Source organism: Pezoporus occidentalis, unplaced genomic scaffold (genome assembly GCF_034315485.1).
Source record: "Pezoporus occidentalis ecotype Australia unplaced genomic scaffold, CSIRO_AGI_Poc_V1 ctg357, whole genome shotgun sequence".
NCBI classification, from domain to species: Eukaryota; Metazoa; Chordata; class Aves; order Psittaciformes; family Psittacidae; genus Pezoporus; species Pezoporus occidentalis.
The window spans coordinates 80,279-101,687 of NW_026915560.1; the positions used below are offsets into that span (position 1 = coordinate 80,279).

Consider the following 21,409-nt stretch of genomic DNA (forward strand, 5'->3'; position numbering starts at 1 on the left):
GGGCAGAAGGGAGATGCTGTGAGCAATGGGGGAGATGCTGGGGGCTATGGGGGGGATGCTGGGGAGCAATGCAAGGATGCCATGAGAAATGGGAAGATTCTGTGAGCAATGAGGGTTGCTGTGAGCAATGGGAGGATGCTGAGAAGCAATAAGGGAGATGCTGTCGGGCCCCCCCGCCCCGCTGCCCGTCAGGACGCGCTGACAGCGCCCCCCCCCCCCCCCCGCCTCCCGCCCTGCCTGGCTGCCTCCTTGACAGCAGGTCCCAGCGGCCCTGGCCCACGCTTCGCTGCCTGACGCGGGGGGGCTCAGCCCCATCACCCTCAATAGGGGACCCCGCCGTGGCTGGACAGGCTCCTCAGCCCCCAGGATCCCCCCCAGCACTCCCGCGGCTGAGGGGGGCTCTGTCTGTACCCCCTGTTGCAGCACAGGATGGATGCAGGAGGTGGGGGGGCTCTCACATCCTCATCGATTCCTTTAAGTAACCCCAATTACAAATGTCAGGTTTGCCTCCAGCACTGGGGGCAGATGGAGCCCGCGAGTGGCCACAGCTCCGTGTGCCCCCAGCCGTGTGTGCAGGGCAGCGCCTGGGGTGCCCCAGTAGTGGGGGGCCATGGGGGGTCTCCATGTGGTTGGTGCCATTGGTCAGCAGCAGCCACCAGCGCTGGTGCCATTGACCCCTGGAGCATCCCTGTGAGCTGAGGCATCTGTCACTGCTTATGGACACGGGCACTGGGCTGGGGACACACCAGGGACCACGGCCAGGACCTCATCCTACCATGTCCTCACATACATGTCCCAATTCACCTGTATGCCCATGCGGATGTGCCCCGATGCACATCAGCATCCCACTGCACACACATGTCCTGCTGCACACGCATGTTCCAATACACACACATATCCTGATAAACACACATGTCCCAATTCACACCCGTGGTCCCCCGCAGCACATCCCCCCATGGCCGCCCTGGTTGAAGGCTTCCAGCACCTCTCTCGTGTCGCTGCCTTGTCACTTGGCTGGTAATTAATGCCAGCGCCGGGGCCAGAGTCCCCCCGGGCTCGTCCATCACTGCCAGCCCCGGCTGCGCCGCGGCCCCTGTCCCCCCGCGCTGCTCTGAGGGGGATTTGCTATGTATTAGCTGCTGATGCACATTAATACATTAAGGATGTCAGCGGTGCAGCCCAGCTAATTGTCTGATTTAAATGTCTATTTGTCAGTGCCCGGCTCAGGTGGGCATGAGCCGAATCCCCAATGGGCCCCCAGCCCCATAGCGCAGGGGGCAGCACCGCACAGGGGGGTGCACAGCGCCAGAGTGCTACGGTGGGAGGCAGGGGGCAAATGGCCCCCCCCTTCCCCCGGCCACCGCTTTAATTGCCGCCCGGGTGGGATGGATTTCTCTGCCTGACATCTCCTGCATCCGTAATAAATGCCACTTGTCCAGAGAATTAATCCGGGCCGGGCCGCAGCCATCCATCCATCCAGGCAGCGCCGGCACGGACAGCCCCGCTGCACGGCCCCCGCCAGCGCGGGGGGGCACGGCACATCATCAATCCCCCCCTTGGGAATTCCCCCTTCCCAAGGGATGCCCCCCCCTGCCCTGGAGCTGGTGATGGGATGAAACCTTGCAGCACCATAGCAGTGGCTGAGTGACACCGTGTATGTGTGTCTCCCCTCCAATGTGGGGCAGCCCCCATCTGTGACTGTGGGGCTGGAGATCAGCCCCATCCCAGGGAGCGGTAGACACAGAGAACTGGGAGGTAACCCCCCCCAGCACCGCTCAAAGCAGAGGCTGCTGCTTTATTGTCGCCGCTCAAGGACAATTTGCATCCAACCTGGGTAGCTTTATTGCTACCAGGGCCTGGCTGGAGCATGCAGCCGCATCCAGCCATCCGTATCCATCGGCATGAGGTTCCCTCTGCCACTCGGTGGGGAGGGAAGCGCTTGGGGAAGCCATGGGGAGAGGAAGGATGATGTCGCCTGGGTGCCAGGGACCGTGCACCGGCCGCTCTGGACCATGCACCAAACAGCACCGGCGCTGCATGTGACCCTGCGGGGGCCACACGGCTGCTCCACGAGCCGATGGGTCCTCGGGGGCCGCGGAGGCAGATGGTGACCGTGGCTGTACCGCCGCCGCCGTCGTCCCCGAGCCGGCTGATGCATTTATTCATGCTCCGCTCTGCCGGCTCGCTCCGGGCTTTGCGGTGCGGGATGTGTCCGTTCCCATCGGGATGACCGCAGCAGTGCCCGTGCCCTGCGTGGGGACAGCGGGAGGAGATGGAGGAGGGAACCGAGGCTCGGTGCGGCCGCAGGGACGCCACGACGGGGCCCGTTCCCTCCACACCCCGGTGCCCGGTAATTAGCGGCAGGGCTTCCCCTCGTGGCTAATTAACGCGTTGATGCCGCTCGTTAACGCCAGGCGGTGGTGGTGGGACTCGGGGGGCTCCCGGGGGCACAGGAGGCTCCCGCCGGGGCGAGCTGGGGAGCGGCTTCAGCAGCTTGATTTGTTGCACAAACATCGTCGGGATCGCATCGATCCCCCGCAGAACAGGGCCATAAATCCCGGCAATAGCCCGGGATTGATCGGCGGCCGCTGGAGCCGCCGGCCTGGCCTGGAGAAGCAATGGGATGAATCCCACACATGGAGCATGCACGGGCACACACACACATACACAGAGCATACACAGAGCATGCACATGCATAGGCATGAAAACGCATGCACTGAGCATGGGCAGGCATAGAGCGTACACAGGCATAAACACACATGCACTGAGCATGTACACACACACAAAGCATTCACACACATGCGCTAAGCATGTGTATGCATGTGCACAGATATACTTAGCATGCACAGGCATAAACACACATGCGCAGGATATGCACACAATAGGCACACAGGCATGCACACACCTGCAATAAGCATGTACACACCTGCACTAAGCATGCACAGGCACACACACTCCCACATCCCCAGCTCCAGCCCCCCCGGTGGTACCAGAGGCACTGGAGCATCCCCGGGGCTCTGTCCCCATCCTGGAGAAGGACTGGACACCCTGACAGAGCCACCCCCGGCCAGCGGGGTCCCACAAACGGGCCCACGGTGGTGCATGGGGGGGGTGCTCTGTGCGCCCCCAGCCCCTCACACCCCCCGCATCCCCCTTTGCACAATCCCTGCCCCCGCTGCGCTCCCCTCCCACCCCCCTCCCCCCCCCTCGCCGTGCCCGGTGCCGTCGAGCGGGGCGGGCGGAGCGGGGCTGCGGGAGCGGTGCGCTGCGGGAGGCGGCCCCTGCACGTGGCTCCCGGCGCCGCGGGCGGCAGGTACTGGAGGGCACCGGCTGTTGGGGGGGGGGGGGTACAGGAGCGGGGGGGGGACACTCCGCTGCGGGCTCGGGGTCGTGCGTCCCCGGGGACCATGAGTGGGGCGAGGGGGGGCTCCGGGAGAACCGCCCCTGGCGGCGCTGCCCGTCCCCGTCCCTCCGCCCGTCCCCGCCAGCACGCACCAGGAGAGCGGGGCCGCTCTGGGGCTGCTGCCGGGGAAGGGAGTCCCGCTCCCGCGGGAGGGGTGTTTGCTCCCGGGCAACTTGGCGAGAAGTTGCCCCGCGCGTCGCGGCGGCTCCATCCTGGCTCCGGTCTCGGTTCTTTCCCGGCTCCGTTCCGGCGTCAGCTCCTTCCCGGCTCGGTCCCAGCTCCTTCCCAGCTCGGTCCCGGCTCCATCCCGGCTCCGTCCCGGCTCCGGTTACATCACCAGCTCCTCCACCGGCTCCGGTTCTGGCTGCTGCAGGAGCTCCGATCTCTACTCCGTCCCCGGCTCTTACCTCAGCCCCTTCCCCACCTCCACTCCCGGTTCCATCACCGGCTCTGCTTTATTCCCCTTCACCAGTGCAAGTCCCGGTTCCATTCGCAGCTCCACTCCTGCTCCTGGTCCCATCCTTGTCCCCAGCACCAGCCCTGCTGCTGTCACCATCCCCGTCCCTGTTCCCATCCCCATCTCCCGCCCCGCTGCTGTCCCCAGCCTGGCTGCTCTTCCCAACCCCATCCCCGCTGCCGTTACCATCCCTATCCATACCCTCATCCTTATCCCCATCCTCATCCCTATCCCCATTCACATCTCCATCCTCATCCCTGTCCCCACCGGAACTTGAGGATCTCGGTGGGCGGCTGGGTCCCGTCCATCCCCCCAGCATCACCATTGCACCCAAGGGCGACGAGGACCTGCTGGCACTGGCGGCGTCGCGGTTGAGCCGGCGGAAGCGGGTGGCCGGGGCAGCCGTTGGTGTGGCCATGGTGCTGGTGCTGCTGGTGGCCATCCCGCTGCTGGTGCACAGCTCCAAGGCAGCCGCACACTATGAGATGCTGGGCAGCTGCCGTATGGTCTGTGACCCCTACCCTGAGCTGCCCGCGGCCTCCCCACAGCCCTTCCTGCCCGGTGCCAAGGGTGAGCCGGGCCGCAAGGGCCGTGCTGGGGTACGGGGACCCCCAGGGCCACCGGGACCACGGGGGCCACCAGGTGAACCAGGTCGGCCGGGACCACCAGGGCCACCGGGGCCAGGTCCTGGGGGGTACATCCCCTCCTTCTACAGCCCCAAGATCGCCTTCTATGCTGGGCTGCGGAAGCCCCATGAGGGCTATGAGGTGCTGCGCTTCGACGATGTGGTCACCAACGTGGGAAACTACTACGAGCCCTCAAGTGGGAAGTTCACCTGTCCCCTTCCTGGCATCTACTTCTTCACCTACCATGTCCTCATGCGCGGCGGCGATGGCACCAGCATGTGGGCCGACCTTATGAAGAATGGACAGGTACAGGCTGGGACCAGCACTGGTGCCACCACCATGACCGCGGCTCCTCCTGGTTTCCCCCATCCTGCTTCTTCCTAACCAGTCCCTTGCCCTGTTCTAGCCTGGCTTTGGTTATCTCCATCCAGCTCCTCCAGTCCCATTTCCCCCCATCCTGGTTTTCTGCATCCCAATTTCCTCCATCCCAGTTCCCCCACTCTGCTTCACCTATCGCGCTTTTCCCATCTTGTTTACTCCCACCCTGATTTTCCCATTGTTTTCCCTTAAATCTCCATCTCTCCATCCTGGGTCCCCTCATTCCTGACCCCCCCATCCAAGCTCCACCCATCATGATTCTCGCTCTCCAATTCCCCCCACCACGCACATTCCATTTCCACCACCCAATTCCCCCAGCCTAATTCCCATCCTCTTCTTCCCGTCCCTCTTCCTCCATCCCATTTCCCCCTATCCCAGCTCTCCCAGTAGCCCCATTCCCATCTGCCACCCATCCCATTCCCCCTCTGGGTCCATGGGGTGATGGGGGGAGCAACTGCCTATCCTTGGGGACATGAAACCCCCATTCCCAGGGCTCCTGATGCAGGTCTGGGGGGGGGGGTTGGGGCACACTGCCTCAGGAGCACCAGCCTCCGGGGTGGGGGGGGCGGGTCTGTGCTCCCCCTGGCCGGTCCCTTTGTTTGTGGTGACACTTTCCTTTTATTATGGGAGAAACAAGGATGGATCCAGCGGGATCAATGGCGGCTCCATCACCTCCGCGGGGAACTCCTGGTCTTGGGGCTCCCTGGTTGAACACCGACAGCGAGACCCACGCGAGCGGTCGGGGGGAGGGGGGGCTCTATCCCTGTCCCCTCCCAAAGCAGGCTGGGAGCCGGGGGGGGACACCGGCTCCATCCCCCGGCTCTGCAGCACCCGGGCACAGTGCGACCTTGAGCCGCGGCTGAGCGGGGCGGCGGGGTCCTGAGCACAGTGTGACACAGACGGGGGGGCTCTGATGACTGTGTCCCCCATCCCGCAGGTCCGGGCCAGCGCCATCGCGCAGGATGCGGACCAGAACTACGACTACGCCAGCAACAGCGTCATCCTGCACTTGGACGTGGGGGACGAGGTCTTCATCAAGCTGGACGGGGGCAAAGTGCACGGCGGCAACACCAACAAGTACAGCACCTTCTCCGGGTTCATCATCTACCCTGACTGACGCCTCCGGCGCTCCTCCCCTCCAAACCCACCCCCATCAGTGCTCCGTGTCCTCCTCCCCGCATGCAACACCCAAGGGTGGCATTGGGGTGTCCCGGTGCTGTCCCCATCCCCGCAGCTGATCATGGGGCGTCATGACATCCCCCAATAAAGCACTCGGGGTTTGGATGTGCAGCGGCTGCCGTCACCTTCGTGGGGGGTGGAGTGGCCTGGAAAGGAACATTTGGGGACACAACCCCCGGGGGGGGAGGACGGGGACAGGGACGACGGACTGAGCCGCTGTGACGAGCTCCGCATCGATGGGTGGAACCCCTCGATGTCACCTTCCCCATCACCCCCCCCGGAGACACAGGGACAGCGACAGCCCCCCGAGGCGGGGCCACGCTGTGGACCCCTCTGGACCCCGCAGCCCGTATCCCCATCCCTGCCCCCGCATGGCATTGGGACGGTGCTGCCACCGCCCGGCCGGCGCCTGCAGGACACGGGTAGGACCGGGGATGTGGGGGGACCTCGGGAAGGGATGCCGCGGAGGGGGGCTCACAACACCGGACACTCCACACAGGGGGTGGGGTGAGCTGGGTTATCTCCAGCGCGACCGCATCGCACCGCGGCGGGTCGGGGGCTGCTGCCGCTGTGCGGGGGGGAACCCTCCTCTTCGGGACTCCCCATATCCTCGGGGCCGGTTCTCGTCCCGCTCCCGTTTCACCTTGAGCGTGGCCCCTCTTTATAAACACCGCCAACGCCACTGAATCGGCCCGCGGCCCAGAAATGACCAATCAGCGGCGGCACCGCGCGCAAACACCCGTCTGGGATTGGTCGAGCGCCCAGTCCTCTCAGCGATAGGCTGATATCAGCCTATCAGAACCCGGGAAAGGAAGACGCTGATTACAGCGCCGGGATGGGGGATTGTGGGACAGCGCCGCCTGGTGGTCCAGCACCAGTAACGCACTCCGGTAAAGGTGCGAGCGCCGGGACCCACCCCGCACCTCCGCGCGGGACTCGGTCCCTCCGCGCCACAGCCTTTATTTGCGGGGGGCGCAGCCCCAGCGTCTCCAGGACCCCGCGACCCCCGGAGGCGGGGTGCACTCGGTGAACGTTAAATACAGACGAGGGGCGGGAGGGGGGGCATAAACAGCAATGAATAGGGGAAGGCACAAGGCACCGGATGCATCGTGCCGCTGGGATGGGGGGGCAGCCGGTGAAGCCTCCCCGGCCCCTCCATCACTGTCCCGGTTCCGCTCTCTGTCTGTCTGACTCCGTCAGCACCTGCTGTGGGGGGACAAGGTGGGGTCAGGATGCAGGTGGGGTCGACACCCCAGGTAGAAACAGCCCCAGAGAGGGGGAGACCCCTCATGCAGGGACAGGGGCCCCGCACTTGCCCGTCCCGTGTCTCAATGGTTTGGATGAGCACCATCCTCCTAGGTGGGCTCTGCACAGGCTCCAGCACTGCAGGACACAGAAGCCATGAGTCCCCCCCTGAGGCAGGGCACAGAAACCACCTGCACTCTCATGGGGGAAAAGGACCCCCAAGGACACAACTGGGGCACCCCCAACCCCTCTCACCTGAGCTTCTCCCGCTGAAGGAGATTGGACGGTGCGGGGGGACAGGGATCCTGGGGGGCAGAAAGGGGGTGAGGGGGTTCTGGGGTGTCACTGGACACCGCTGAGTGACCCCATTACGGGCGGGTGGGGTGGCAGCAGCTCCCTCATCCTCACCCCGTCGCCTGGCCTTGCCATTATCTCCCAGCTCCTGTGGGATGAGAGCTGCTTGTCCTCTGTGGAGCCACCTCCTTCCCAGGAGATCCCATGAGAAAGTCAGCAGGGGGAGGCCCTCACCTGCTCTCCTCACCCTCCAGCAGCTTGCGGTATGTGGCGATCTCGATGTCCAGAGCCATCTTGATGTTGAGCAGGTCCTGGTACTTGCGGAGGTGCCGCGCCATCTGCTCCTTGAGCTGCCGCAGCTCCTGCTCCAAATGCTCCACCACATCCCGGTAACTCCCTATCTCCTCCCCAAACTCAGCCTCCATCTCCTGCATCTGCCGCTGCAGCACCTCGTTCTGCGCGGGATGAGGATGCGCTGTAGGCCCTGGGGCTGGGGTTCTCCCCCATAAGCATCCCCCCACCCGGGTCTCACCATGCTCTTCAGCCCATTCACCTCGCTGGTGAGGCTCTGGATCTGCCGCCGTGACTCGTTCATCTCCTGCTTGGCCAAGCGCAGCGCCTCCTGGTTGCGGTTGGCTGAATCCGAGAGGTCTGCAAACTGCAGCACCCACTGGAGGGGTCAGAGCTATTGGGGTGCCCCGGACCCCAGTCAGAGCCCCCTCCGGCCCCTGGTACCTTGGACTTGTACCACTCCTCGGCTTCCTGCAGGTTCCTCACGGCGATGCTCTCGTACTGGGTGCGGATCTCCCGCAGCGCCACTGTGAGCTCCGGTTTGCAGAGCTCCACTGGTGGCACCGGGCTTGGGGTGCTCACCTCCAGGTCCCGCAGCTCCTGGGGGGCACACGGGCGGTCACAATATGTCACGACACAGCTTATGGACCCTGCCTGTGTCCCCCACCCCGACCCGTGTCCCCATCGCACCTCCTCGTGCAGCTTCCTGAGGAAGCTGATCTCATCCAGCAGCAGTTCCACCTTCCGCTCCAGCTCCAGGCGGGACAAGGTGGCATGGTCTATGTCCTGTGGGCATGGCCGGGATGAGTTGTGGGGCAGCAGGGAGTGGATGGGGACTCGCAGACCACGCCGGGTCCCCCCCTTAGTCTACATGATGCATGGCCTGGGCCTTCAGACGCGTGAGCAGCCGGGGGTGCATGGCATGGGGGTCACAGGAGAATGGGCACTGCATGAGCCCCCTCACCTTGCGGAACAGCACCAGGCTCTTCTCCGCAACCTCCCGCTTCTGGGTCTCATCCTCCAGCCTGGGGACAGCAGGAGCGGAACAAGGTGAGGACCCTCCTGCAGCCCCCACTCTGCAGGCATGCGGGGATGGAGGAGTCCCCAAGCCTGAGCCAGGACAGGACCCCCACATCCTACCCTGTCTCGGGGCCAAGACCCCACTGTAGCCCCCCAAGACCCCTCGCTGGGCCACGCTCCTCCCCGGGGGGGGGTGGGTTCAGCCCCTGACTTGGGTTCATCTCCCACCTCAGTGCTTGTCCACTCCCAGTGCACCCCCGTGCCCCACCCTTTGTAGTGCCCGAGCTCCCCGTCCTTATCAGTCTCTCCCAGTCCTCCCAGTGCTTTCTCCAGCCTCTCCCGGTCCTCCTCAGCACATCCCGATACACGCGGCGCACCCCTCCCCGCAGCCTCCAGTGCGTCCTGCCCCCCAACACCCCTGGTGCTTCCCCATCCTGCTGCACAGCCCTGGGTACCAGGAGCATCTCCCTGTGTCTTCTCCAGCACATCCCAGCGCATCCCTTGTCCCAGCGCATCCCTCGTCCCGGCACATTCCTCATCCCGGCGCATCCCTCATCCCGGCGCATCCCCGGCCCCGCCGCGCACCCACCGCTGCCGCAGGGCAGCCAGGTCAGTGGCCAACCCGTCTCGCTCTGTCTGGAGGCGGTCCCGGTCCCGGCCGAGGAGCTGCAGCCGCTCCCGCAGCCCCCGCAGCTCCCCCTGCACCAGCCCGGCCGTGCGCGGCGCGGCGGCGGCGCGGCCCAGCGCGTCTCGAAGGACCCCGTTCTGCCGCTCCAGAGCCCGCACACGCTCCAGGAAAGCGGCGAAACGATCGTTCAGGGCCGCCAACTCCTCCCGCTCCGCTCCCCGAGCCGCCGCCGCCGCCGCCAGCAGCCCCTGAGCTGCGCTGATGGGCGGCGGGGCCCCGAAGGAGCGCCGCGGGGGGGGAACGCCGCCGCCGCCGCTCATGCTGGTAGAGGGGGAGCAGCGGTTCCCGCTACAGGCTGTTTATAGCGGGCGGCGGCTCCGCCCCGTCGGGAAGACCTGGGGATGCGAGGGGAGGTGGCTCCCGGCTGGGGGCTTCGGGTGCCCCTCGGGGGGCGGGATGGGGCAGGACCAGGAGCCCGGCAGAAGAGGGAGCGAGGAGGAGAGGGGCCGGGGGGACCCCGATTCACTGGGGTGGGGGGAGGGCTCCCCCTGCCAGGCCCCAGCAGAAGGGTTGGGGAACCCCGTGGGGTGAAGCCTCGGGGCGGGGGCTACCGCAAGTCAGCGGGTCGCATCCGGCGCTATGGAGCAGGCCGTGTCCCTCCCCAGCAGCGGGGAGTGGGACCCCTGACGTTTCCCCCCCCCTTCTGAACGGGCAGCCATGACTCGGCTTTTCAGGATCTGCCCCCGCCCAAGCCTTCCCTCCGCAGGCAGCACTTACAGGAAGGGGTCAGTGCCCTGCCCAGCACTGCACAGGAGAGCAGTCAGACACCACGTAGAGAGCAGGGCACCTCCACTAGGCTGGATCCTGGCTGCGCTACAAGGCTCAAAGCAGGGAGTGATCCAGTGGTCTGCACCCCACTGGGTGATGCACTCTGTGACAGGGGCAATAGCACAGAGAGGAAGACATGAAAGTCTCTCAGGTGCAGGCAGCCCGGCAGGAAACAGCCAGCCCATGGCACAGGACGGAGCCAAGGTACACCCATGTCACAGAACCACCAGAACCAGCCAGGACTCACCTCCCCTCAGAGCATCCCCCTACCCTGATCACTCCCAGTGGACAATGAACAAGGCAAGAGTGGAAACAGCATCTTTAATGATGAGCATTACAGTGTCACAGGCACAAGAGCCAAAGGCACTAATATTCCTCCCCATCCTCCTCCCCTTCCACACTGTCAGCCCCCACCTCCTCGTAATCCTTCTCCAGCGCAGCCATGTCCTCCCGGGCCTCTGAGAACTCACCCTCCTCCATGCCCTCCCCCACGTACCAGTGCACAAAGGCTCTCTTGGCGTACATCAGGTCGAACTTGTGGTCCAGGCGGGCCCAGGCCTCGGCGATGGCCGTGGTGTTGCTCAGCATGCACACCGCGCGCTGCACCTTGGCCAGGTCCCCGCCAGGCACCACCGTCGGGGGCTGGTAGTTGATGCCCACCTTGAAACCGGTGGGGCACCAGTCCACAAACTGGATGGTGCGTTTGGTCTTGATGGTGGCGATGGCGGCATTGACATCCTTGGGCACCACGTCCCCGCGGTACAGCAGGCAGCACGCCATGTACTTGCCGTGCCGCGGGTCGCACTTCACCATCTGGTTGGCCGGCTCAAAGCAGGCGTTGGTGATCTCAGCCACGGTGAGTTGCTCATGGTAAGCCTTCTCAGCTGAGATGACAGGGGCATAGGTGGCCAGAGGGAAGTGGATGCGGGGGTACGGCACCAGGTTGGTCTGGAACTCCGTCAGGTCGACATTCAGGGCCCCATCAAAGCGCAGGGAGGCTGTGATGGAGGACACGATCTGGCTGATGAGGCGGTTTAGGTTGGTGTAGGTGGGCCTCTCGATGTCCAGGTTGCGGCGGCAGATGTCATAGATGGCCTCGTTGTCCACCATGAAGGCACAGTCAGAGTGCTCCAGGGTGGTGTGGGTGGTGAGGATGGAGTTGTAGGGCTCCACCACGGCCGTGGAGACCTGTGGGGCCGGGTAGATGGAGAACTCCAGCTTGGACTTCTTGCCATAGTCGACAGAGAGGCGCTCCATGAGCAGGGAGGTGAAGCCGGAGCCGGTGCCACCCCCAAAGCTGTGGAAGACCAGGAAGCCCTGCAGCCCTGTGCACTGGTCAGCCTGTGGGGAGAGGCCCCAGCGGGGGTCCAGAGTGGGTCAGCCATGGCTTTGGAGCTGCATGCTCCCCAGGACGGGTGCAGCAGGAGCCACCTGGCTCACACAAGCCCATGGGTGGCCAAGCTCTGGCTTTGATGTGCCTGGAGCTCCTGGAGCAGAGCCAGCGGCACTGCAGGTCCAGCCAGCCGCGGCACCAGCCCCAGCGTGGGAACCACAGGTTCAAAGAGCTCAGGCAGCCGCACCAGTCCAACCAGTGCTGCACCAGCACCCAAACTGGGGCTGCAAGTCCCCCCTTGCCCTGGGCATGGGGCTTCTCATCCTCCTCCCCATAGCTGGGCTCAGGAGATGCATCCCATGTGGGCACCAGAGACAGGCCAAACCTGTCCCACATACCTCAGGGCAGCTCCACCTCCTGTCCCAAAGTGCTGATGAGGAGAGAAGGACCCGTTGATCACCCACCCCGGAAAAATGGCTTCCCTTTATCCTTAGCCACTCCTCTACCCTAGGAATAAACCCACCACCTGGGATGCCCACCAGCTTGCGGATGCGATCTAGGACCAGGTCGATGATCTCCTTCCCGATGGTGTAGTGCCCACGGGCATAGTTGTTGGCCGCATCCTCCTTGCCCGTGATGAGCTGCTCGGGGTGGAAGAGCTGCCGGTATGTCCCCGTGCGCACCTCATCTGTGGGGAGAGCCCGTTAGCGTCTGTCGGCCTGTGAAGCCCGGACCCCTCCCCAGCCCCGGCCCACACTCACCGATCACCGTGGGCTCCAGGTCCACGAAGACGGCACGGGGCACGTGCTTGCCGGCACCCGTCTCGCTGAAGAAGGTGTTGAAGGAGTCGTCCCCGCCACCGATGGTCTTGTCACTGGGCATCTGCCCGTCCGGCTGGATGCCGTGCTCCAGGCAGTACAGCTCCCAGCAGGCATTGCCGATCTGCACGCCCGCTTGGCCAACGTGGATGGAGATGCACTCGCGCTGCGGGGACACAGCAGTCAGGCTCAACCGCCCCCCCCGCTCCGATTAGGTTACTTCACACCCGTCGCTCCAATACAGAGGTTGGGATTCCTCAGGGTTATTCCCAGTCCTCACCATTCCCTATCTAGGCTTGTATGGGGACAGAGGCAACTTCACTGCCCTCTTTTCAGAGGTCCCCATCACCCCCAGTTCAGGTGCACCCCTCGATTACCAAGGGAAATTCCCGTTCTCTCCAGCAGTTCTGATCCACAGGGATGGGAGCCCGGAACCCCCCATGCTGTCGCTCAGGGGCAATAACAAACTCTCGGTAAACTCCCGGGACTGGGAAGCGTTTCCCCACCGCAGCCACTGCTGAGTCCGCACCCACCCCCCCCCATCGTCCCACACACGAGGAGCTCTTCCTATCCCCAGCAGGGTATCACGGCAGATTCCACCCCGCTCCCCCCAGCACCTTCGTGGGATACGTTTCCCTCCCCAGGAGCAAATCCATCCAGGTCCTGCCTTGGAGCCCGGGACAAGCAGTGCTCCCAAGGCTGGGACCCCCGACCCCCACCCCAAACACCCCACACGAGGGCCACACGGAACCCCTCACTAGAGCATAAAAGTGCTCAGCAGCCCTACAGTGTCCTGGGCACACGAGAACCCTTCACCCCCCCGAGACACAGCTCCACGTGCTACCGTGGACATGGGGGGTCCCGCACCCCCCTGCCCTCACCATGGCCGCTCACTGCCCGAACCGCTACGGAGTCACCGAGGAAGGAGGCGGGGAGCACCCGGTGGGGCCCTCCCGTGATATACTGGAGCGGGACGGGGGCGGGCGGGACGGGGGAGGGGGCGTGGCATCGCATTTTCCCGCCTCCGCCACGCCCGTTCACCGACTGGCCACGCCCTCTCCGCACCGCCTCGGTTCTGAACGGCGCGTTCGAAGGACGGCGGGGGTTGGGCGGGCGGTGACGTCAGCGGAGCGGAATGTGGGGGGTGGAAAACGGGGCGAGGGGCGGGGCTTGGTGAGGAGGAGGTTCGGGGGGGTCTTTGGGGTCATGGGGGGGTAATTTGGGGGGGGTCTTTGGGGCCTGGCGGGGCTGAGGGGGCAGGAGCGGTCCCTGAGCCCTCCCCGCCGCAGCCCCGGGCTCCGCGCAGGGAGCGCCGCCGCCCAGCCTGTGGTGGGGGTTAGGGTGAGCTGCCCCGTGCCGGGTTCTGCCCCCTCCCTCTCCCCGTCCCCATCCCGGTGCCGTTCCTGTGGGAAGCCCCGCGGGCCCCCGCCGCGCCGGCTCCTGCTCCCGCTCCCGGCGCCGCGCGCGTTCCCGTGCCAGGCCCTGGGGCGGCTCCTCGGGGAGCGCAGGACGGGCGGGAAGTTGTGGACGCCCTCGGCCCCGGTCGGGGTTCCCAGGGCCGCAGCGTGGGGACACGGCAGCCCCGGAGACCCCCAGGCCTGGATTGGAACCCGAGCGCTGCCCCTCTTGGTGTCCCCGCCACAAAGGGAACCTGTTCACACGTAGGGCTGGGGAGGAGAGGAGGGCACGATGTCCCGGGGGACCCCAGGGAGGGTCCCGGCATGGCCTGGGCAGCCCCAGTGTGCCCCCACTCCTCAGGTTCCCTAATGCCCCCCCCATCCCCTGGCTCCCCGGTGTCCCCCCACTCCCTGCGCACATCCTCACTGCTAGCACCCGCCTGGGGTTGGGGTGCCCCTGCGACCCCCGCTTCCTGCGCTCCCCCAGAGCACCGCGAGTCCCCCCCACCCCATCTCCTGCTGGGCTCTGGGGGTGCTTTGGGGGAGGGCAGCGCGGGAACCCCCCCGCAGCGGGATCTCTCTCACCTCCCGCCGCCGCCGCCCTGCTCCTTTATTGCGGGTTTTGCCGCATTGCGGTGCTGCGCTGCTGCAGCCCCCTCCCCACGGCGGCGCGGTCGCCCCCCCACCCCCGGGCTGCAGCCCCCCGTCCAGCCCCCGGGTTGAACCCCATTTTGCTGTGGCTCCCGCAGAGTGGGGGCTGCGCGGGGGGGGCACAGGGCACCCAGCTGCGGGAACACCACTGTGACCCCCCCGTGCCAGGAAACCAGGAGCCACCGGCACTCAAAGCCCTCCCCCACCCCCCGAGATGCCCAGCCCGGGGGGGGGGCAGCATGGGCAGGGCTGTGGGCTCTGCGTGGCCCAAGAGGGGACCCGGTGGGGCAATGGCCTGTCCCGTGCCCAGCAGTGGATATGGCGGGGGGGTGTGTGTGCACAACAACCGTCGCCAGGAGCCGCCGCGTTGCCACCAACAGGCAACAGAGCACAGGAGGCCGGGAAGTGCTGAGGGGGCCGGGAGCAGGGCCAGCCCCCCCCCGCCCGGCACACACTGGAGCTGTGTAGCTCCATGGCATCCATGGCAGGGTGGGTATCGGGAAACCCCCGTGCCTGTGCAGCCCCCCTAGCAGGCACTGGGGGGGTCCCATAGATGGTGTCCCACCCCAGCAGAGCAGGGTCAGGCAGTGGGGGCGACTCCAGGCCTGTCTTCCCACACCCCCCACAGGCCCTGGGATGGATACTGGGGAAGGGGAATGCGGGAGGAGGGGGGTCCCAGCCCATCCCTTAGCAACCGGTCTCCTAGCAACCCCGCCACCACGGCGGTTGCTTGGCAGCGGCCGGCGTGGAGACGAGTGGCCCTCCATACCTAACGAGATGGGGGGAGACACGGGGGTCCCCCCGGCACCCAGAGCCCCACATCCCATACCCCGCATTGCCCGGGGGGGGCTGAGCCACCGCCACCCAATGGGGCACCGCCTGTCAGCCCACGGCTTGGGGTACACAACGGGCGGGGACCCCCCCCAGCATGGACAGGGGTCCCTGTGGCAGGAGCTATTGGAGGGCCCCAAACCCCCAGACTCTGGGGACAGCAGTGGGGTTACACTGGGGATGTGCTGCCAGGTCCCACACCAGCGCTGGAGGCTCAGGACCATGGGGGGACAAAGACATGAAGCATTTCCCATGCAAGGATGGCCCCACTGTGGGTCAGGGCTGGGGGGGCTGAGCTGCTTTGGGTTTAGGGTGCCCCTAAAACCCGTTTGCTCCCGGTGAGAGCCAGATCTCCCGGTTCTCCTCTACTCTGTGCAGGTAGGACCGCCCAGTCCTTTGTTCTGGTGGGCGATGCCCAAATCCTCACCCCTCTTTGTCTGCAGCCCCACGGGCCCTGCTCCCACCCACCCCACCTCAGCAGCACCCCAGAAGCACTGGGCTGGCGGGGGGGGGGGGGCAGTGGGGATGTGGGGCTGGTGCTGAGGATGTGGGGCTGGGACTGAGGAAGTGTGTCTGGGACTGGGGATGAAGGAACCTGGAGATGCAAAGAAAACTGCAGAATGTGGGAAGAGCAGAGAAGAATGGCATTTCCCATTGCGGGAGGGGCACCCTGGCAGCTCCATTGCAGCAGCTAGGGCCAGCCCTGAAGGTGGTGTGTGGTCACCCTTCTACAGAGACTGACCCCCCAAGTTCCCGCTGCCCCAGCCACCATGGCCTTTGCAGGGACAGAAAGGAGGGGGCACTCCCTGAGGAGGGGAAACGCCACGACTGTGGGGCTGGTGAATCGGGGGTGCCATGCAAGGGCTGCAGCAGATGGAGGGGGGGTTGGGGTATGCACGTCCTGGTGTCCCCGCTGTGTCCCCATTCACCACCAGCTGCTGCAGAGCAGCTGCCCCCAGCCTCAAAACCCCACCTCAGGCCTTTGTCCCCCGTGTCCCCTCAGTGTCTGCAGCCCCACGGCAATACCCATCCCCAGCTACACCCAGGAGGAACCTTTTTCCCCCGGGTTGGGCCCTGCGGGGCTGGGTTCTGCTGCCTGAGCAGACAAAGAGGCACTGGAAGGGATGGGCACGGGCCAGGCTGCAGCCAGGGCACTGAGCCAGGCCAAGCGGTGGCTGGGAAGCAGGGCACTGGGACATGGCCGGGTCTAGGACAGCGTCCCTGGGTTGGGGACAGTATCCCCAGGGATGGGGACAAGGCCATGACTGGGGATGGGGACCACGGTGTGGCTAGGGATGGGCACAGGGATGGGGACCAAGTATGATGGAGATGGGGAAAACAGCGAGGTGGGGGACAGGGAAGGTGTGTAGCTGAGGATGGGGCCGGGAGCACAGACTGGAGGCAGGGCAGTGGCCAGATAAGGGGATGGTGGAACAGGTGGGGATGCGGACAGGTACGCGGGACCTGGGTGTGGCTGAGGATGGGGACAGGGATGTGACCGGGAGCCAGGTCTGTGCACACGAGGACGGTGACACCACTGGGGCAGTGCAGAGGGACCGGGGCATGGCCAGGACCGGCAGCTTGGCTGGGAAGGGGCACCGGGACCAGGCGGGGCCGGGGACAAGGACGAGGCCGGGGCCCTGAAGGCGGCAGCCGCAGCCCCCAGTCCCCCCCTTCCCCGCACCGCCCGGCCTTTGTCTGCGGCTCCGGGGGGCATTACCTCATCCCGGGCCGCGCCAATGGCCGCCGCCGCCGCCCCCCCCCGGCCCCGCCGCCCGCCCCGCCCCTCCGGGCTCTATAAAGCCCCGCGTCGAGCCCCGCGCTCCACCGCGCCTCTTACATCGACCGCCTCAGCGTCGGGCTGTGAGACCGCCCCGGAGCGACCGCCACCATGGTGAGGGGAGGAACAGGGAGGGGAGGTCCAGTTCCCGTCCCCCGGTGCCGCTGTTGTTCCCGGGGCCGGCCCCGCCGCGCCCGGGATGAGCGGGATGCGGCCCTGGCTCCCGGGGCTGAGCCCGCACCGGGCGTGGCTCCCGTTACAGCGGGCAGGGGGGGTGGGGGCTCAGCCCTTCGTGTGGGTCCCGTTAAACGGAGCTGGATGCGTCCTTCTCCTTTCCTGGGGCTCAGCAACGAGCCCATACTGGGCGTGGCTCCTATTAAAGTGGGCAGGATGGGACGCCCGGGACCAAGCCCTGAGCCTGCTCTGGGCACGATGCCCGTTAAACCGAGCAGGATGGGTCCCCGGTGCTGATCGAGGAGCCCGAAGTGGGCGTGGCTGCTGTTAAACCGGGCACGATGGGACCCTGGGGCTGAGCCCGTACTGGGCGTGGCACGGGCTCAAAGAGGCAGGATCGGGCCCCCCGTTCCCGGTACTGAGCTGTGGTCCCGCACTGGGCGTGGCTCCCGTTAAACCGGGCAGGACAGGCCCCCCCGGTGCTGAGCCTGCTTTGGGCGCCGCCTCGGTTTAATGGTGCAGAATGAGTCCCCTTGCAGGGGCAGAGTGGGACAGCTCCCCCTTTCCCCAATGGGTGTTGCCGTGGCTTAACAGGGACCCTGATGCTGAGGCCCTACCAGAGGTACTGCTGGGTCTAAGCAGGGTGTATAGGGCAGGATGAGACTCTAGGGTCCTTGTGTGGGGTCCCTGTTGCCTGGATCAGGATGAGACACACAGTTCTGAGCTCCCCATCTCTCAATGGGCCCAGCCTCAGGTCCCTGGGTGGGCTGGATGGGACCCCAGGAGCTCAGGACCCAGAACAATACAGTGCCTTGGGACAGGATCCAGGCTCCATCCAGGTTGCAGCATCTCTACGGGGGGCACTTAGGGTGGGACAAAGCAGGGGAGGCAGGGGGTGACACGTCCCCATGTCCTGTCCTTGCAGCGTGAGTGCATCTCCATCCACGTTGGCCAAGCGGGCGTGCAGATCGGCAATGCCTGCTGGGAGCTGTACTGCCTGGAGCACGGCATCCAGCCGGACGGGCAGATGCCCAGTGACAAGACCATCGGTGGCGGGGACGACTCCTTCAACACCTTCTTCAGCGAGACGGGTGCCGGCAAGCACGTGCCCCGTGCCGTCTTCGTGGACCTGGAGCCCACGGTGATCGGTGAGTGTGGGCCGGGGCTGGGGAGGGGTCCGGGCTTCACAGGCCGACAGACGCTAACGGGCTCTCCCCACAGATGAGGTGCGCACGGGGACATACCGGCAGCTCTTCCACCCCGAGCAGCTCATCACGGGCAAGGAGGATGCGGCCAACAACTATGCCCGTGGGCACTACACCATCGGGAAGGAGATCATCGACCTGGTCCTCGATCGCATCCGCAAGCTGGTAGGTGGGGGGGAGGTTGCAGGGGGCGAGCTGAGGACAAAGCCGCAGTTCTCCGTCTCGGAGCAGCCGGGCTGGCTTTAGCTTTAATGTATTAATGAATGTTAATCCCTTTGTGCAGTGGCTGCCATTGGCCGCAGCGCGATGCGGCGCAGGGGGGAGCTGGAGCGGCTCCACAGCGCCGCAGCCCAAGGGCGGTGCTGAGCTCTGCAATTCCCTCTTTGTTTCCCCTTGGCTCTGGCCATGGCTGAGTCCAGCTGCGTGCGGCTGGGGATGGGCGTCCCGGTGACCGCGCCGGCGGCCCCGACTCGGACCGGTCCTGCCCGGAGCAAAGCGGTTGTGTTGAGCCCGGGGCTTGGCCCCGGAGCCCAAACATGTTCTTGCAAGTTGCTTTTGCCCACATTCTCCACCCCTGGGGCTTCCCTGAGCGATTCACCACTCCTATGAGCCAGTGACCAACAGATGGGTCAGGGCCACCTTGCCATCCACCCCGGTGACTTCTGCTTTGGGAAGCCCCCAGATGTCCTCAGGGGGGCACAGAGCTGAAGGAGCAACTTCTGCTGTTCCCTGGACTAAACATGCCCTCCCCTTGTCTCTCCTCACCAGGCTGACCAGTGCACAGGGCTGCAGGGCTTCCTGGTCTTCCACAGCTTTGGGGGTGGCACCGGCTCCGGCTTCACCTCCCTGCTCATGGAGCGCCTCTCTGTCGACTATGGCAAGAAGTCCAAGCTGGAGTTCTCCATCTACCCGGCCCCACAGGTCTCCACGGCCGTGGTGGAGCCCTACAACTCCATCCTCACCACCCACACCACCCTGGAGCACTCCGACTGTGCCTTCATGGTAGACAACGAGGCCATCTATGACATCTGCCGCCGCAACCTGGACATCGAGAGGCCCACCTACACCAACCTGAACAGGTTGATAGGCCAGATCGTGTCCTCCATCACAGCCTCCCTGCGCTTTGATGGGGCCCTGAATGTCGACCTGACGGAGTTCCAGACCAACCTGGTGCCGTACCCCCGCATCCACTTCCCTCTGGCCACCTATGCCCCTGTCATCTCAGCTGAGAAGGCTTACCATGAGCAGCTCTCAGTGGCTGAGATCACCAACGCCTGCTTTGAGCCGGCCAACCAGATGGTGAAGTGCGACCCGCGGCACGGCAAGTACATGGCGTGCTGCCTGCTGTACCGCGGGGACGTGGTGCCCAAGGATGTCAATGCCGCCATCGCCACCATCAAGACCAAACGCACCATCCAGTTTGTGGACTGGTGCCCCACCGGTTTCAAGGTGGGCATCAACTACCAGCCCCCGACGGTGGTGCCTGGCGGGGACCTGGCCAAGGTGCAGCGCGCGGTGTGCATGCTGAGCAACACCACGGCCATCGCCGAGGCCTGGGCCCGCCTGGACCACAAGTTCGACCTGATGTACGCCAAGAGAGCCTTTGTGCACTGGTACGTGGGGGAGGGCATGGAGGAGGGTGAGTTCTCAGAGGCCCGGGAGGACATGGCTGCGCTGGAGAAGGATTATGAGGAGGTGGGGGTGGATTCTGTGGAAGGGGAGGGAGAGGAGGAAGGGGAGGAATACTGAACTCCCCCAAGGGTGCTGCTCTACAGGGAACATAACCTAGATGAAGGCCCTCAGGGCTGTAGCAGTGTGTTCGCCAGGGTCTGTCCTGTCAATGGTTTGTGCTTCAATGGAAAAGTTTGTTCCGGACCCACCCGTCCTCTTCTGTGGGTCTGAATAAAAAGCATTCCCTGTCTTATCCCTGGTTCTGGTGTCTTTACTCTGTTATGTCCCTGATGACTTCCCATAGTATTGCGGTCTGTGCACCCCAGGTCTCTACCTGGTTCCTGAGCCTAGCCCTGTGCTCCCCAAACTCATCCTCCCCCAACCCATCCTGCCCTGGACTGGGCAGTGACTCCCTCATATTCTCCCTTCTATTTCTCCCCATCTCTATTAAGTGCTGGTGTGGGTTGTTGAGGACCAGGAGCAAAGTGAGCACATGGGGGCTGGTTTAACTCCTCCAAAAGCGAGGAGCTGACTGCCCCACCTCCCCCCCGTACTCGCAGAGATCTCGGGGGGGCTCCTGCCTGTTCTGTGAAGGCAGGGGAGGGGCTGCATTGTCCCTTGAAGCGCGGGTTCGACTGCCAACACCACTGCTGGGGCTGAACGGGGTGCCTTCATCTTTCTGGGTGGCCAGAGATGGGTGCCCCCACCTCCCCCCGCAAACCCCACCCATGATGTGTCCTGGGGTCCCTGTGTCCCTTATGGCAGGGTGAGACAGCCCTGGCTTAGCTGAGAGCTGGTCCCAGCCCCTGGGAGGGGGGAATGTCAGAGCCGCCCCTCTTCCCCTGCGGCTCCCGTCAGGGCTAAATAATGAAGGGGAAGTTGAACACAGTCAAACCCGAGTGGGTGTTGGTGGGGGTGGGGGATGTGCACCCTGGTCCTCCCCCCACCCTGGCCACCGTGCCTGAACCACCCCCTCCAGCGCGGCTGGGACCGGCTCTTCCGCAGCATCTCCTCGGCATCAGCCGAAGCCAAGCGGACCACAGACCCCCCCGGGGACCCCCGCACCGAGAGCGGCCTCCGGTGCCCCCAGAGATTCCCCACCCCCTGCGGTGCATCCCGGCGGGAGCGGCCGCGCTGCTGCCCGGGAAGGCAAATGGCGGGAGCCACGTCACCCGCTGCAATGCGGATTCTGCCGCCGCT

General features: G+C 65.3%; 4 protein-coding genes across 5 annotated transcripts; 2 read left to right on the forward strand and 2 right to left on the reverse strand.

The window, feature by feature from the left end:
* Nucleotides 1-1,463: 1,463 nt before the first annotated feature.
* LOC134169773 (tubulin alpha-1A chain) lies at nucleotides 1,464-20,462 on the forward strand. Of its 2 annotated transcripts, none has more exons than XM_062630601.1 (4): nucleotides 1,464-1,468; nucleotides 18,258-18,481; nucleotides 18,555-18,703; nucleotides 19,307-20,462. In XM_062630601.1, coding segments are annotated over exons 1-4 (1,356 nt in total). In that variant the 5' UTR covers nucleotides 1,464-1,466; the 3' UTR covers nucleotides 20,288-20,462. The 2 variants fall into 2 exon arrangements, with proteins under 2 accessions (XP_062486585.1, XP_062486584.1); XM_062630600.1 differs by lacking the exon at nucleotides 1,464-1,468 and adding an exon at nucleotides 17,117-17,273 and having other exon boundaries at nucleotides 18,259-18,481.
* Nucleotides 4,212-6,147, forward strand: C1QL4 (complement C1q like 4). Its single transcript, XM_062630655.1, has 2 exons — nucleotides 4,212-4,792; nucleotides 5,802-6,147. Exons 1-2 carry the CDS (start codon nucleotides 4,277-4,279, stop codon nucleotides 5,979-5,981), a joined length of 696 nt encoding a protein of 231 aa, XP_062486639.1. The 5' UTR covers nucleotides 4,212-4,276; the 3' UTR covers nucleotides 5,982-6,147.
* PRPH (peripherin) lies at nucleotides 6,774-9,841 on the reverse strand. The gene is made up of 9 exons (XM_062630603.1): nucleotides 9,483-9,841; nucleotides 8,838-8,898; nucleotides 8,564-8,659; nucleotides 8,318-8,473; nucleotides 8,115-8,240; nucleotides 7,817-8,037; nucleotides 7,544-7,593; nucleotides 7,356-7,426; nucleotides 6,774-7,249 (listed from the first exon to the last, which is right to left on the reverse strand). Exons 1-9 carry the CDS (start codon nucleotides 9,839-9,841, stop codon nucleotides 7,202-7,204), a joined length of 1,188 nt encoding a protein of 395 aa, XP_062486587.1. The 3' UTR covers nucleotides 6,774-7,201.
* Nucleotides 10,701-13,400, reverse strand: LOC134169774 (tubulin alpha-1C chain). The gene is made up of 4 exons (XM_062630602.1): nucleotides 13,382-13,400; nucleotides 12,444-12,666; nucleotides 12,222-12,370; nucleotides 10,701-11,690 (listed from the first exon to the last, which is right to left on the reverse strand). The coding sequence occupies exons 1-4, from the start codon at nucleotides 13,382-13,384 to the stop codon at nucleotides 10,716-10,718; spliced, it is 1,350 nt and encodes a 449-aa protein (XP_062486586.1). The 5' UTR covers nucleotides 13,385-13,400; the 3' UTR covers nucleotides 10,701-10,715.
* Nucleotides 20,463-21,409: the final 947 nt, after the last annotated feature.

Coding starts and splice junctions, on each gene's coding strand:
- LOC134169773 (XM_062630601.1), top strand. Junction 18,482..18,554: donor CCTGGAGCCCACGGTGATCG/GTGAGTGTGGGC, acceptor CTCTCCCCACAG/ATGAGGTGCGCACGGGGACA. Junction 18,704..19,306: donor TCGATCGCATCCGCAAGCTG/GTAGGTGGGGGG, acceptor TCTCCTCACCAG/GCTGACCAGTGCACAGGGCT.
- C1QL4 (XM_062630655.1), top strand. CDS start 4,277: ATGGTGCTGGTGCTGCTGGTGGCCATCCCGCTGCTGGTGCACAGCTCC. Junction 4,793..5,801: donor ACCTTATGAAGAATGGACAG/GTACAGGCTGGG, acceptor CCCATCCCGCAG/GTCCGGGCCAGCGCCATCGC.
- PRPH (XM_062630603.1), bottom strand. CDS start 9,841: ATGAGCGGCGGCGGCGGCGTTCCCCCCCCGCGGCGCTCCTTCGGGGCC. Junction 8,474..8,563: donor TCAGGAAGCTGCACGAGGAG/GTGCGATGGGGA, acceptor TGTGCCCCCCAG/GAGCTGCGGGACCTGGAGGT. Junction 7,427..7,543: donor CTTCAGCGGGAGAAGCTCAG/GTGAGAGGGGTT, acceptor TGTGTCCTGCAG/TGCTGGAGCCTGTGCAGAGC.
- LOC134169774 (XM_062630602.1), bottom strand. Junction 12,371..12,443: donor CCTGGAGCCCACGGTGATCG/GTGAGTGTGGGC, acceptor CTCTCCCCACAG/ATGAGGTGCGCACGGGGACA. Junction 11,691..12,221: donor TAGATCGCATCCGCAAGCTG/GTGGGCATCCCA, acceptor CTCTCCCCACAG/GCTGACCAGTGCACAGGGCT.